Here is a 15,073-nt window from a genome sequence, read left to right on the forward strand (position 1 = left end):
ATATGCTGACAGCTGAAGCATCCATGCAGGAACGTTATGCTACCAAGCTATTTATGGGCAAAAACGGTTATTGAGGCTCCATGTCGATTTGGCTCAAAAGGTCGGGGTTGCCAGGCTTTTTCCACTTCAGAACTGTTCAGAAAGACTTTCTATTTAAGAGATCAATATCCCAATTCCCTCCAAACTCTTCCTGACACCACAAAACTTCATCCATTATTATTACGACTTTGTTCCTGGCAAACTGCTTGCTCGATTCTTACAAAATGGCCGCTGCCGAGCTTCGCAACCAGATTCTAGGTACGTAGTTGTCACATAATTGTTGCTGCAAAAAGAACTTGGTACTCACATTGTGAAACAGAGAACGCAAAGTTCCTGTATGGACCCAATAAGACGTTTCAGATCGTTACGTCATGTGTATTGTATGGAGGATACCAGCCTGTCCCTCAGGCTGTCCTGGTGGAATGCAACGAAGCGGAGGGCACATTTAAGACACACCTCATTGAAAAAGACCGGTCAACTCTTGACGAGGCCCTTGAACTGCTCCACCTAGCCACTACAAAGCTAGTGTACCAGAAATTGGCTCAGTCATTGGAAGAGGACGATACGCTTGAGGTTGGCGAGACTGTGCTCGAAGGGTCGCTGGGTTGGGAGTAAGCCAGCACGGGAAGACGCAGCAATTAGAAAACTGAGGTTTGGGAGAAAATTTACTGTGTAAGGCAGCATTTAGGGCAGCTATGTAGCAATGCGGGCAACAGTCGCAGTAGCAGCGTAGCACATATTTCCCGCGTGTTCTTTACAAGTCACATTTAGGTGGATGGAATGCATGAGAATAAGTGATATTTATACACTAAACGAAGAGAAAGTACAAGAAGAAGTAACGAGATTAAGGTCCCTCAATATTCGAACCCCGTTAAGCCAATCTTCCTTGTTCTGGGTCAGCGGGCTGGGCGAGAAGGTGAGACTAGAAGTCTAGCCACTATTGGACTTGGCCGATTCTAGAAGTTCACAGTCCCTAGATACTTAAGGTGCCCAGCAATAGATACTGTTGACCATGTTATCAAAGCTAAAGCCCTTGAAATATGAGTCCACAAAATTAGGATTATTCCCTTGTATAGTTTCTTTAACCGTATGCGAGCAATCCGTTGTGCTAATAAAGAAACGTCAGAATCGGCGTAAAGAGATCAAAAATCAATGCGTGGTGTTTTATTTCTCCTCACCTGTGAAGATCACACCTGAGATTCGTGTTTAGTTGAAAAGACGACGCCCTGTTTTTCCTAGGTATTGGTAAGAGCTGTTAGAGATAATCTGCTTGGAATCGTAAATGGAAGCGACCAGGTTCATCCACGTACATGTTCGGAGGAAGAGTGAGGCATTTCTCAAGTGTTTTGATTTGAAACTGTTCTCCCTGGTAGTTTGTATGCTCGAAAAGAGCCGCCTACAAGTCAGGGTTAGAGATAAGCATCTAGACTGTTTGCGCTGCGGATCAGTGGCCTAACGTACGTAGACTGTTGAGTTCATGGCTTCCGATACGGTTTCACGGAATGCCGCGACGTCAGGGATGGTGTAGGACACTGTTGGATTTGCGGCAACATTGGTAACCTAGAGTTACTTAGTCAAAGAGCGGAGTGAAATCATGAGATTAGCCATACCCATGCCCTGAACGCTATGTCATGCTCACGTGCAAGTTGCTGTAGATTCATTTGTTGCTCTTTGCCTCCCCTGAAGGCATTGGAGTTAGCTATAGTACAGGCATTAGCAGGTAAGTACCTAGGTCTATAAAGTTATTAAATGACCTACTATTCTCGACCTTTCGTTGGAGGTTCTTGAATTCAAGATATGCCTCATAGACTGGGGAAGTCTACAACGTATATTAGTGTGAGATAGGTAACAAAAACACGGATAGATATGCCTACATCTACGGATTCGTAGTTTGGAGGCGTGAAAACTGCCGTCTTGTTTTTGTAGTAGCCTTTGACGAGATTGTACTTTCCCAGGATGGCACTATAACGCGTATCAGTATTCACAGAATGTTTATAGTTATGCGTAATATGCTTACTAAATCTTGTTAGAGTTTTGATGAGAGTAATTATAGACATCTTCTGCTTCCTTTTTAAGGCCCTCAAGTATATCGGAAGCCTTGCCATCAGAGCGTTCAGTTGCTTTGTAGTCCAAACCGAGGGGGCCGATAGTCATTCTGTCTATCGTAATGGTTGAGTGCTGGGTGAGAGTCTTTAAGCTGTCGCTATATTCAGCGGAAACGTTCGCCTGAACGCCAAAACCGTTAAACACGGCCGCAGCACTAGAGAAGGTCGTTAGATAATGCAACTTGCGCGGGAAAAACTAGGCATTTACGCTGCTGTAACATCTTGGGTCCTTCCCTCTTCCCGGCTAGTAATAGACACTCGCGCGTAATATGACCCGCCTTGGATGTATTCTAAATGATATTACTAAATGTAATTTATTTAGGAATGAAGGGAGTGGTATTACTCATAATGAAGCGATCCCCGTACCAAGATGGAATTGCGCTGTCGGGAATGTCGTCATTTAGCACAAGTTCATACTTATAATTCGACTCAGGCTGCTTCATAACGATAACCCTGACTAGGTATGTGACGGAGCTTGCTTCAAACTAAGAAAAGGCGAAGCGTAATTAGAATAGTTTTATGTATGGGTAGCTGCGTGCTTACTTACTGATTTCTTATCCAAATAACTGGCTGACGCTTTTCCAGACTGGCCATAGCCAGAGAGAGCTACCGAACCACTAATGCCAAGGGTTTTAAACAGCTGCCTGCATCCTTAACTTAGCTGCAAGCTCTCATTTTCTCTCAGTAAGTCGATTGCAAAGACATACTCAAAGCTCTTAACCTCGACGGCGGAATATAGTCGAACACCGTTCGGGGCCCGTGGCCAGTTGCCCGCTGGAAGATCAGACCTTTTTCCGTTGCCAGATGGAAGAGGCTGAGGATGACTGCCGAGAGCACCTAGGCCATCAGGAATCATAGCAACTAGTTCAGTTACATTGTACGGTTCATCGCTGATATCCGTTGTATCAATTTCATCCGTTGAACCCGTAGAGCGAGCCTTGACTCTAGCGTTATCTGCAGGTTTGATGACTCTCACCGCATCGGTGTTTCCGACAGCGCCGGTAAATGTATTGAAACTAGCTTTGGTGTTAGGAAGACAAAGAGTTATGCATGGGATTGAAGTCTAACCCTTGGCCTTCATTGTCCATGCTATTTATAAACGGCGTGGTTTCATCACGTAGGAGCGGATTTTGTGATGAAAAAGCCCCTGCTGACATGAGGACTACCGCGAGCGCGGCATTCCGATGAATGCACCTCATGGCTCTGGATAGTATTAGCTGTAGTTTAGGAGATTATTGCAGAAGGAAAGAATATAGTTGGTGTCTTGACATTCTGGGACTATCTACCGGGCAGCTTGTGGTTTTTAAATCTCGCATCTCGAAAAATACCATCTTCATATTGATGTTGAGCTAGATGTTATGTAGTACAATACGTCATTAACGAAATTACTTTCAGGTCAACTGACTTGGCAAACGGGAAGGCTCCGATCATACAGAGAAATGGCCTTAGTCGTGTAGGTGGCCCGGGTTCCATGTACTTTATGCACAACCACTTAATACTTGCTCTCTACAATGTAGCCAACGTACATGTTAACGAGATTATTTAGCAACAAAGCACCACAAATACTAGGTTTATTTATGATGCAAAAGCCAGGTATATCACGCCATATGTTATTGCTTGAAGGCTCGGTCCGTCTGAATCCTACCCGCTCGTAGCTTAAGAGTTCAGATGTTAATACGTGCATGGCGTGATATGCCATCGGATGGCTCATGCCAAGAGCATAAATTGGAGCCAGCTATGATGATGGTGCGCTAGTTTCTGGGCATAAGAATTGCGGTCGCATAAGATATAGCCGTTCCATATTTTTGTAACTATGCAATCCTTTCCATTAATACTTGTAAGTACCGCATGAACCGCCAAGCTGCGTATTCCTGTTCATTATGCTGCACCACTATAGTTGACCTTTGAGTTACAAAGGGCTGCGCTCGTAGCGGTTTCGTAGCATACTGTCATCTTAAACGCATTATCGATTATATAGCTGTATAATATTTTCCTTCGTTAAAGTGCTGTGCAAGATACTTTTACCCCAAACGAACCAATTGATCCGTTCTCTCAGGCTTTTGCTACTGATGGCTTAGCTCTCACTTTGTCAAAGAAATGAGCACCGATGTCATTTGCTATGCTTGGCAATACTGCAGTCCACAACTTGACAAGATATCGTCGTCTTCTGCTAGAGTGTTGTAGAGATTTCAGTCAAGTATAAATAATCCGTCATGGACGATACCATACTCGATGACATTCAGCTCAAGCCAGCGTATCTGGACTTGAAAGCAAAGCAAAAGACTACTTCATTCTTCCAACCACGTTCTCCAGTTGGGAGCGCGACAGCACAATGCGGCGACATAACCACTTCTTTTCTCTTCTCACCCTGATAAGTCTGTGGTCCGTCTTAGCAAATTGTGCCTTAGTGCAGTTTGAGTATGTCTATCGTGCAGACGCAAGATCCCCAGAAGAGATTAAAAAAACAGGCGGCTTTGCACCTCGCGGCCTGTCTGCACCTGGGCAGATTCCTTTGGATATCAGCTTATTCAACCATGCGAATGGAGCTGTCACAGGGTTCAGTAGATATAATGACGGATTTGTCTCAGCCAGCTGAAGCTTGCCCTTGACATTGTATTGGGTAGCGAGTATGCTCAACGGAAAAGGCTATGTATACAAGATTCACGTTGCTCCAAACCTCATCGATTTTAATGCCTCGCTACTCAAATAGTCTCCATTTCCCCACGAACAAGAGTTTGCCGCGATTGGAGGCATAAAGTACGATCAGATAAAAGGCTGGATTCACAGTGATGGCAAAAAGAAGGAGAACAAGCAGTATAGCAAGCAGTATGATGCACTAAAGGATGGAGGTGTCCAATATCAGCTTTCTGGCTTTCCTGACGATCACACTGCCTGGAAAGACGCACCATGGAAGTCCTTTAGCACCTGTAGTAAGAAGAGGATGGAGGCAACCCAGACCTGCAAGCCGACGGACTCGGCATATGGATTCGCCAAGAAGTACCTTGAGTCTATCAAGATGTGAACATGGCTTCTGAGATACATCGTTGACCAAATTTTTTCCCGAGATATGGAGAATATGTCGATTGACGTATTGTGTAAACATCAGGTTCCATGAACTAATACACTGAAATTTTAACGATTGGGGAAGATGATGTTTATTGAAGTCTAACATGTGTGCAAGCCGGGCGTAACTATCACAACTATCAGAAATTAGGTTTTGATCGAATACATCAAGCAGCTCAATCGAGATGGTCTTATAACTGCAAGCTAACCATCTGCGACAGCTATTTCTTTCATAGAAACACATTGAATACTTTGGCACTTTTGCTCCTTTAGCAATTCCCTTCTATCTCTGGCTTTGGGGAACAACATTAATTCGTCCCATTTGACGCGGCAGCCATCAGGATAACCAAGTTCGTTTACAACATCAGCTGGCGACGCTTCATGAGGTTCGGCTTGACCAGAGCAACCAGAGGACTCTTTTATGAGGCCGCTAACTGGTTTAAGGGATATTTTGGAGCGAGTCTCATATCTTCACCAGTCCATGAGTTTCTATGTCGCTGTTGAAAACCCGGTGATGCCAAATGGAGGGCTGCCTCCTCAGCTGAAGTTGAGGCAACCATTACATGGGCCAACATTGTACGTTAAAAGCTCGTGTATGGCTCGTCCGGTCCCTTTGGATGCGGCCTAGCGGGTCAACGACAACAATGCAATATTGGCGGTCTTCATCTTTGTGGTGGAAGTGAATCAAGTCTTCACATTGGTATCTTGTCTTGAAAGAGATCCTAGCGTATTCTCTGTCCATTGGAGCACATCTTCCAACGTATTATCAGTCGTGTGCATGTGTATTTGAAAACATACAATCTTTTCAACCCGGCGTCTCGGCTTGATTACATGATCATAGCAAGTCTCTCCGGCGGATGGAGCCATGTCAGAGGTCCTCAACTCATCGTCTGCCTCATGCCTCGACGAGCAGTTTTTCAAATCTTCATGTGACAATGGCGTCGGAAAGCTGTAGGCAATGCGGGTTCCGTTCGGGTAGAGTCCCCAACTATTTTGTGAACAAATGATTGGCTTTTCAGGGACCTGCATCTGGAAAGTTTGAGGATGACGACCCTTGAGCAAGTACCTGGGGATGATGCATTAGGCTGACCCCAACAATTCTGTGTACGATGAATTGCGCCGGGACATCCTCTTTGTGGAATGACTTCCTTCTTAAACCGGAAATCAGCTGAAATGGGGAATTCACATGTCGAAGGGCAAGGATTATACGAATCCGTTGGGGACAGCTTAATGGTCGGGATGGTATGGTAATCAGTCTTGCAACGAGTCAACTCGGTGAAGGTCGACTGGGCAATACACAAGTGTACATACGTTGAAGGAGTCAAAGACAGACATTCTCTTGCCATGATACTTTCTGAGATGACAAGACCTACTGCAGCGGTTGAAGTATGAAGCCTGTGCGGTCGCCGGTATGTTCTTGGCATATTTGAAGCCGGGAATGCACAATAACCCGGTTCATCCGCCGCCCTCAAACGCCCATTTCCAAAATCAGGTAGGTTGCACAGTGTCCAGCAAATCAATTTCCAAGGTGAAAGCGGATGGCGTCGGGAAATTGTAATTATCCTCGTAGTGCGTCACAGAAAATGTGTCTTCGATTTACAGTGGGGGGTCAGAAGTATTTGAACAGGGAAAGGTATCGCATATCGCCTCGCCTTGTGTGCTGAGGCATATTGAGCTGTGTTAGTGTATACTTGGATATGTTCAAATACATTGGACAGGCTGTATGTACTGGGTACAAGCCACGAGTATTAGCTCGACATGTGAAAGAAGACATTATCCAGTCTTGGGCGAAGTGTTTTTGCCCACAACAAAGTATGCTTGAACAACATACAATACATCATTGTACACTGTACTACAAGCATCATTTCGTGGTAATAAGAATCATTTGACTCTCAACTGTTGGTTGTTGGCAAAATGGATCCGTCGCACGGAGCCGGACTGCCTCATAGTATACCGTGCCGAATACCCATCAGGATTGCCAAACCCAACTATCAGTGTTACCCGATCCGGAGTATTGGAATGACTGCTGATTTTCCAGTGAAGGGAAAACCGGTGCTGTTTGACTCGGTAGGGTATTGAAATATCCCTGTTCAACCCTGACATGTCATGGCTTGTGGGCCAACTCTCGCCGAGCAATCCCCATCTTTACTGGATGGGTTAGGGGAAGAGAAGGCATCCATGGGTAATGCTGACCAGGCACTGGACTGTCACGCCAGCCGCTGTTGGTTGTGACAAGTCTGACACCCACGTTGCATGGGATGTGAGACATGGGGCCATCCATTGGATCATCAACAGGCGATCCGTGCTGAAAGAAACTCTGGAATCGCATCAAAAAGGGTCAAGCAACAACTTCCAGCCACCCCGTAGGCTCCGGAACGCGCACAGTCCACATCTGCCGTTCAGCATCGTTAACGAAGAAGCGTTGATTGGCTTCATCGCACGGAGATTCGGGACAACCACAGCTGAGGGCGCCCCTTTCACCAACACCATTGACAATCTTGGACCTAAACGAACTAACGACGACCTAAAATCGTTACAATGCGGGGGAAGATGGAGAGATGGACAAGGAGCCTCCACCTAAGCTCACCTTAGCATGTGAAGTTTGGGGAGACTAACCCAGCGCCACAAGGTCGAGTAGGAGTTGAGAGTATACGCATCTTGAAACAAAAGGCTTAGGATTGGACAAGTTTAAGAGCAAAGGAAGAGTAACTGGTACGCGGCATGGTCGGTTAAATAGCACAGACCTACGCACTCATTATTGCGTCGTCTCGTAGCTTGTGAATAAATGAGCACCAAGTCTTCTTTCGTCGCTGAGTTGCTTGATACCCCTTACAGTAAAGAGAGACATTTGCGGTGGCGTTGACTGACCCAGCACGCTAATGACCTTCAGCAATCTATTACACATCATCACCTGCCGAACGGTTTCATTTCTCATGCGAGTGCTTCCTGTTGAACGCAATCCACCATGCTGAGCAACATCTCTTTTGACGCGTGGACGATCGCGCTCGTCACAACCGGCGCCTTGTGTGCTTACTGGGCCTTTGATAGCTTGGTTTTGACTATCAAGTTGCGCAAGTCCAGCGGCGTTCGCTCTAATGTGTTGGCTAGCAATCCATTTACAGGTACGTCGGGATTGCTTTGAGGAGAGATCAGTCATTCGTGTCCTCGTCGGCAGGTTACAAGAACCATGTACTACATGGCCAGGACACAATGATGAGATCTCGAGTCACTGATGGGTTTCGAATTATGTGATCGAGTACTAACTGACTCGGCATCATAGCAATCTACCTCTTCTGGCAAACTGCTTACTATCAAATGAACAACCGGCTCTTGGAATACTTCAATTACATGCTGAGTAACAACAAGTCTACCTGTCCCCATGCTGCCGAAGTCTCTGTACTTGGACGACGCATCATCGTGACCAGGGACCCCGAGCACATCAAAGCAGTCCTCACCAGCAAGTTTACCCAGTTCGGTAAGGGACCGCAGTTTCATGACATCTGGGAACCTTTTCTTGGAGACAGCATCTTCACCACCGATGGAAAGCAATGGCAAGGCAGCCGAAGCTTGATCCGACCCATGTTCGTCAAGGACAGGGTTCGGGACTTGGATATTTTCGACCGATGGACGGACACACTGATTTCGCATATCCCCGGTGATGGACAGACTGTAGACATGTGCGACCTGTTCTATCGGATGACGCTGGATGTGACGACAGACTTTCTTCTTGGTGCAAGTGTTGGCAGCTTGGATAAGTATGTGCCGCCTATCCCAACTAAGAGTCAAGGACGGGAAATGTCTGACAAGGAGGACAGTCCTCGAAGCGAGTTTAGCAAGGCATTCACCGAAGTCCAACGAGCCCAGATGATTCTCACCATTCTTGCGTACGTATCCTGCCTACTAGTCAACACAGAGTTTACTACGTCCCAAACTTACAAAATCCGCTTAGCCCCTTCTGGCACGTCCTGCCCAAGAGACAGTACCACAAGGGCATCAAGAAGCTCGAAGAATTCATGAACCCGTATATCCAGGCGACCCTAAAGCTAAGCGACGAAGAGCTGGAGAAACTTTCCAAGTCCGATAAGGACTTCACGTTCCTTCACAATATCGCACTCTACTCCAAGGACCCCAAGGTCATCCGAGACCAGATCATGGCAGTGCTGTTGGCTGGGCGAGATACCACTGCTTCTACCCTGTCCTGGACGTTGTACGAGCTCTGCAACTATCCTGCGATCTGGGCCAAGTTGCGACAGGAGGTTCTCGAAGTCGTCGGTCCTACCAAAACGCCAAGCTATGACGATCTCAAGAGTATGCGATATCTGAACCACGCCATCGACGAGACATTGCGTCTGTACCCTGCTGTTCCGTACAATTGGAGAGCCGCCGGTATGTGTACAGAGCTCCCATCCGTAGAAGCCACTGGTCGTCTGTGAAAGATTGAGACCCAAACGAGTCGATTTACTGACACTGCAATGATCGTAGTTGCGAATACGACCCTGCCTGGACAAATCGGTCAACCCGACATTGCTGCAAACAACAGAGACATCATCCTCTACAGCACACTGGCCATGCAGCGCCGCCGAGATTTGTACCCGCCCGTCTCGGAGAAGTTCGCCGACCCGGATATTTACAGTCCCGATCGATGGGAGCACTGGACTCCCAAGCCGTGGCAGTATGTACCGTTCAATGGTGGTCCTCGGATCTGCATTGGGCAGAACTTTGCCCTTACCGAGATGGCATTCGTCCGTAAGTAGTGCCACGATACGATAACTTCGCCCTGAAGTTGATGATTGTACTAATCGTTCGTAAGTGGTCCGCCTGCTGCAAAAGTACGAAAGAATCGAGTATCGTGGCGACTGGAACGCCCAATACCACAAGGCCGAAGTCGTAGGGTGCCCTGGACAAGGTGTACCGATGACCTTTTATGCGGCAAAGAACTAGCCTGCTTAATTATGATACCAGATCAATTAGTACAGAAGTGACAAACAAAAACAAGAAACAACAAAGAGAAGTAACTGTGAAATAAACTTGCAAGGCGGAGACCTGCCCCGTGTTCTGCGAGCTAAATCCTTGAACGGCCCACGAGTCGGACTTGAAGGGAGCCATTTTGAAGAACATCAGATGTTTCATCCTTTTACAAGTATCGGCCCGTTACAGTAGCATGCGTCGCAATGGCCACACTGGGCAGGATAGTGTCGACAAGGTGCTGAATGACCACTGGATGGCCTGCAATCTGTGTGTGACGATCACTAGTTAGTTCAGATTTCTCAGATCTTATAACAACGAAATCAGTCTAAACATGTCAAGGGAAAACCCACGTGCCCCTTTAAATGCCCTTATTTGGAAACTACCCAAGCATGCAGCACGGGAAACCTGCATTGCATCTTGCCATCATCGTCAAGATTAGGTATCCAATACGAGCAGAACGACGACCTGCACGGACATGGACATGGACGCTATGTCAACCCTCCCATTACAGTATGCTCTGCGGCTGGGCTGAGTAATCTCCACGCTATATTAAAGCCCTTCCCGGGGGATGGCGCTTTGGTCCCCAATATATTGACCAGACCAGATGGGTCAAGCAGTTTACAAGCGCTGGGCCGAGCAAAGCGGCTTGAGCTGAACTTGACTTTGGCCCACTCTAACCAAACTTAACTGAAGCATCATCGGAACATCTTGTCGGTTTCGCAGAAGGAAAATGAGTAATCAGGATCTTACCGATGATGAGATTAGACTCTACACCTATAACGAGCCTCTGAACGACAACTACGTCTATGTGTACCACCTGGATGCGATCGATCTTGAATCACGGCTGCCCCTTGATGTGGGTCGACATGATGCCGGATACGGGGCCGGGCTTGGGGGCTTGAACCGACTGCCGAGAGAGTTGCTCATCCGAGTGTTGCTAATCTTGGATATACCGACCTTGACTGCGTTCCGGGCTGTGAATAAGCACACCATGAAGACAGTCGACTCGCTGTACGAGTATTCCATGGTTACCAAATACTGCCCTGACATCCTTCGTGCGATTCTTGCGCTGGACGCTCGAGCATATGGATTAGGGCGGTTGTTTGAGACACTCTGCAAGACACCCTGTCGATGGTGTTGTGAGTTTGGGGGGTTGGTACATCTGTACACATGCGAGAGGACGTGCGAGTCTTGCTCGTGCTACATAATGAATACCCCGGTTTCAATACAAGAAGCAGCACGAATTACAAAGTTGCCACACGACAAAGTAAAGGGCTCGTATCCTTCCATCCGATCTCTTCCCGGGTACTACGGCTATAAGAGACCAGATCCAGAGGATATGCAAGTTGTACAACAAAGACTACTATTGTTTGACTCACTCACCCTGCACGGCGGAGTTGCTGGAAAAGTCAAACTGGTTGGGCCAGAGTCCATCAGCAAACTTCTCCCAGACGATGACGAGCAAGACACTCGATTCATGGGCCTCATATCCGCGCCATACTTTGAAGAGTCACGAGACGGCAAGAAGAAGCACGTGGCAAACTGGGGATACTATTGTGCCGCATGCCGGTGTCAGGGGCGATCCGTTTTGCAGAAGTTTACTCGACGAGGGCTCGTGGAGCATATTCAAGAAGACGGCCAAATACTATGGGAGAAAGGGAATGAGATATATGACATAACGAGTCCTGCTGCTGCTGGCAGCACTCCGGGTAATTTGAGGGAGGAAGGATACCGGGCGAGACACGATGATCCCCACGTTGAAGTAGATGTGGGTGATTAAATCTCGACACGATGCTTCCAAAATGGCAATTATTGTCAAGTCATCTCTACCGTGTCGTGTATGTATACAAAAGAGAACCCTCGGTTTTCTTTGACCTCCTTCTCTACTTTTTATTACGCAACGCCTGTTAGATACCCCGAACGACGAAATGCAATGAAACGTCCTTCACTCATCATGTCCCTGTCTCTTATGCTTTTGCATGATACCACGTGCCTTTTCTTACAATAGCAGCTTCGTCATCATCCTCCCTCGAAGAATTGTCGTACTCAACATGCGTCTCAAACGCCTTTTGCACGTATATTCCCCCATTCTTTTGGTTACTCGTATGCATATCATCCAGCGGTATCGACTCCGCTACCATGATGGTCCGTGATTGTGAGCCGAGTGCATAGTCATTGTGCTGGTTGCTCCGTACATTTTTGCCGTATTTCTGACTCGACTTGCCGTTGGATGCGTACTTTTTGACACTGCGTGTAAGGAGGGCCTTCAATGGGGGCAGAGAGCCAACGATGACGGCGGTTGATGTCTCGACAGCTCCCCAGATAGCAAGACCGATGAGGTCGACCTTTTGGTTGACGATAACTTGGGTCATGCGTACGATTGCGACGCATATAATCAAGACGGCTAGGCTGAATGCGACACCGAGGCCAATCTTTTTCTTGATGTTGAGCTGCAGAGATGGGAGAAGCGCGATCGGCAGAGCCATGATGATGAGGTCAGTAGCCACATCAAGACTCGTCGAAAAAAGCACATTAAAGCGCTGTCTCCAGAGTTCGATTTCAGAGTCACATTTTCCTAGATACAAAGTACGCACAGTCAATTACTCGGGTCGTCTGCTGGTTGGTGGAAAGAAATGAGAAGCACTCACCCGCAACAAAGTAATCCGACGGGGGAGAACATGTCAAAGCACTGGAAACCACACATCCGACATACGCTAGAAATGTGAACAGTGCAACTCCATACCACACTCTGCGATAAATTGCAAAGGGCTTGACCAGGCGGTAGAAAACGGCCAGGAAACTGGCCTTGACGGACCAGAGGACCGTCCAAAATAGTTTGATGATGGGGAATTGCCACCGGGATAATTGTACCGACAGCTCAGGGGTATCCGCGGTGACCTCTATTCTGCCTGCTATGAGATACGTCACATAATAGAGGGAAGGTATTTGTTCCGTCTGAAGAATCGCCATGGTGAGGAGGCACAGCCATGCCCAACTCATCCACCAGTCGTCGGCAAGAAGCATTCGGTTTTGTCGCCATCTGACGGCAAGTCGTACGGCGACGAAGCAAGTTGCAACTGAGAAGCATGTCCACACTATTGCTGTGAGTCGGGGTCTGTCGATGTGTTGTGCTGTCCCGGTTAATGGCGCATTCGGGTTGGCCTTTGGCATTTGACCAGACATGATTCCACGATATCGCAATCCACCGTATCGCAATCGAAGAAAATCGAAGAAGGGTGGCAGCTACTGGCCCGGAAATAACCGTCGTCAATGCATACAACCGTTTCTTTGCAGTGTTGTTTTCTCTGTGGTATTTGTCGTTGGCTAAGTTGAAGCTTGTGGGATCGATATGAACGCCTGGTCAAGAATCTCCCTGGGAAAGTCGAGCAGTAACAGATGAAGAAGGCCCACAGAGTCCAAATGGGAACAATGCAGTTAAATGCAAGTGACACGAGGGTGTGGCTCCTCCTGAAAACTTCAGTGTATGCAGCCAGTTTATGAAGAAACCACACAACGATATCTACCGAGAATAGATTCGTCCCAGGGGGATGTACAGTGGGGGCTCAAAAGTATTTTAACTTGTAAAAGGTATCACGTATCGCATTATATGCTTACACATACCGAGATGTATTAGTGTATACTTGGTTTTGGGCAAAATACCTTTTACCACAGACTGTGCATGTATGAATAAAGTCGTGGACTGTTCAAACTTTTGAAAGCAGAAATGTACAGCTTTATCATGCAGTACACCATTTCGTCCCCTCAAAGAATAGCAGATACTTTCTAGGAACTGGGAACCAGATACCTCACGTCAGGCGAGTAGTAAGCCATACAGTTGCGGCAGGCCACAACCCTGTTGCCTCTTCCACATGCAGTTTCGCAAGCCACGACAACTTCAAATGTAAAACAAGAGGGTTACTTTGGCTGCCAAACTCAGCGATACTATTTTCACCTGCATATTGAAGCCAGGGGTTTCCTTTCCCCTGGGCAGTTTCTGGCGCCGAGTTCCAGAATCGTCAGCAATAGCACCGGACAATGTCCCCTTCACGGTTTGCCTGTGGCGCTTTTGTTATTTAAACTAGTCTAAATTGCTCTCGGTGGCCGTTACGTGCGGTAAACTCGCGTCTCTATTATCATATAATGAACTCGTATAGGCTGGCCTCTGAATTTCTCAAAGAGCTTCCACCAAGTAAAGTCTGGCGTAAAGCAATGAACGAGCTAGAGCGGAAAATTAATGCTGAGGGCTTTCAACTCAAGCGCAACCAGGATCGGATCTCCATTTCCCCGCTGACTGGACAATTTGTCTGCATTTCTGCCATTGATTGGGCATCAGATACCTTGTCGCCCTCATGCGTTGCTTGGCCCTGGCCTGGAATGGCGTGAGATGTGTGGCTTCGACAGGGGAGTTTGGCCCTTCAACTCCAGGCTAAACCTTCTTGCAGCTTGGCTTTGGGCTAAGGTTGACTTTGAGATGGACCAGGGCCGGGTCCATCGTGTCAGCACCAAGATTGCTTCAACTTGGCCCCCTTCAAAAACGCACATGGATGCACACAACTACTGACAAGGCCCTGAATGGTTTACAGACCTCTGCCCTGTCCGCCGGCCTTCCCCGTCCCTTGTTCCGTCAAGGCTGTTTCATTGAACGTTGGTGTTGGTGGCGTGCAGACCTCAATCCTTTTGACATGGGCAAGAATTGCGCTATCAACCAACACTTGCTCGCTTACACCAAGAAAACATATGAATGTCAAGATGTCAAGGGGGTTTGAGTGATTTTTTGGCATTTGCTGCCCAGTATTTTGTCAAGAAAATTACAGGCCTTTCAACTAGCAGTTGACTGGTTTTCTTCAAGTCAAACCCAGTTCAGGCGACTAATTGACTGGACCAACAGCCAAGATGCA

General features: G+C 47.3%; 6 protein-coding genes across 6 annotated transcripts; 4 read left to right on the top strand and 2 right to left on the bottom strand.

The window, feature by feature from the left end:
* Positions 1–263: 263 nt before the first annotated feature.
* Positions 264–654, top strand: VFPPC_14734 (hypothetical protein; the record flags this gene model as incomplete). The annotated part of the gene is made up of 2 exons (XM_018292502.1): positions 264–297; positions 359–654. The coding sequence occupies 2 exons, from the start codon at positions 264–266 to the stop codon at positions 652–654; spliced, it is 330 nt and encodes a 109-aa protein (XP_018137253.1).
* Positions 655–1,294: 640 nt separating this feature from the next.
* On the bottom strand, positions 1,295–3,343 carry VFPPC_16896 (hypothetical protein; the record flags this gene model as incomplete). Its single annotated transcript, XM_018294649.2, has 11 exons — positions 1,295–1,435; positions 1,501–1,599; positions 1,650–1,738; positions 1,798–1,858; positions 1,914–2,001; positions 2,057–2,299; positions 2,353–2,434; positions 2,488–2,629; positions 2,692–2,788; positions 2,852–3,160; positions 3,213–3,343. 11 exons carry the CDS (start codon positions 3,341–3,343, stop codon positions 1,295–1,297), a joined length of 1,482 nt encoding a protein of 493 aa, XP_018137252.2.
* Positions 3,344–7,121: 3,778 nt separating this feature from the next.
* On the top strand, positions 7,122–7,788 carry VFPPC_18270 (hypothetical protein; the record flags this gene model as incomplete). The annotated part of the gene is made up of 2 exons (XM_022429912.1): positions 7,122–7,261; positions 7,377–7,788. The coding sequence occupies 2 exons, from the start codon at positions 7,122–7,124 to the stop codon at positions 7,786–7,788; spliced, it is 552 nt and encodes a 183-aa protein (XP_022285094.1).
* A 384-nt stretch (positions 7,789–8,172) lies between these two features.
* VFPPC_16895 (cytochrome P450 alkane hydroxylase) lies at positions 8,173–10,148 on the top strand (the record flags this gene model as incomplete). Its single annotated transcript, XM_018294648.1, has 5 exons — positions 8,173–8,329; positions 8,488–9,091; positions 9,157–9,593; positions 9,690–9,953; positions 10,018–10,148. The coding sequence occupies 5 exons, from the start codon at positions 8,173–8,175 to the stop codon at positions 10,146–10,148; spliced, it is 1,593 nt and encodes a 530-aa protein (XP_018137250.1).
* A 757-nt stretch (positions 10,149–10,905) lies between these two features.
* VFPPC_14733 (F-box domain-containing protein) lies at positions 10,906–11,955 on the top strand (the record flags this gene model as incomplete). Its single annotated transcript, XM_018292501.1, has 1 exon — positions 10,906–11,955. One exon carries the CDS (start codon positions 10,906–10,908, stop codon positions 11,953–11,955), a length of 1,050 nt encoding a protein of 349 aa, XP_018137249.1.
* A 103-nt stretch (positions 11,956–12,058) lies between these two features.
* On the bottom strand, positions 12,059–13,145 carry VFPPC_10221 (hypothetical protein; the record flags this gene model as incomplete). Its single annotated transcript, XM_022428701.1, has 3 exons — positions 12,059–12,061; positions 12,179–12,750; positions 12,824–13,145. 3 exons carry the CDS (start codon positions 13,143–13,145, stop codon positions 12,059–12,061), a joined length of 897 nt encoding a protein of 298 aa, XP_022284010.1.
* Positions 13,146–15,073: the final 1,928 nt, after the last annotated feature.

The sequence above is a fragment of the Pochonia chlamydosporia genome, assembly GCF_001653235.2.
Source record: "Pochonia chlamydosporia 170 chromosome Unknown PCv3seq00010, whole genome shotgun sequence".
Taxonomy (NCBI): domain Eukaryota; kingdom Fungi; phylum Ascomycota; class Sordariomycetes; order Hypocreales; family Clavicipitaceae; genus Pochonia; species Pochonia chlamydosporia.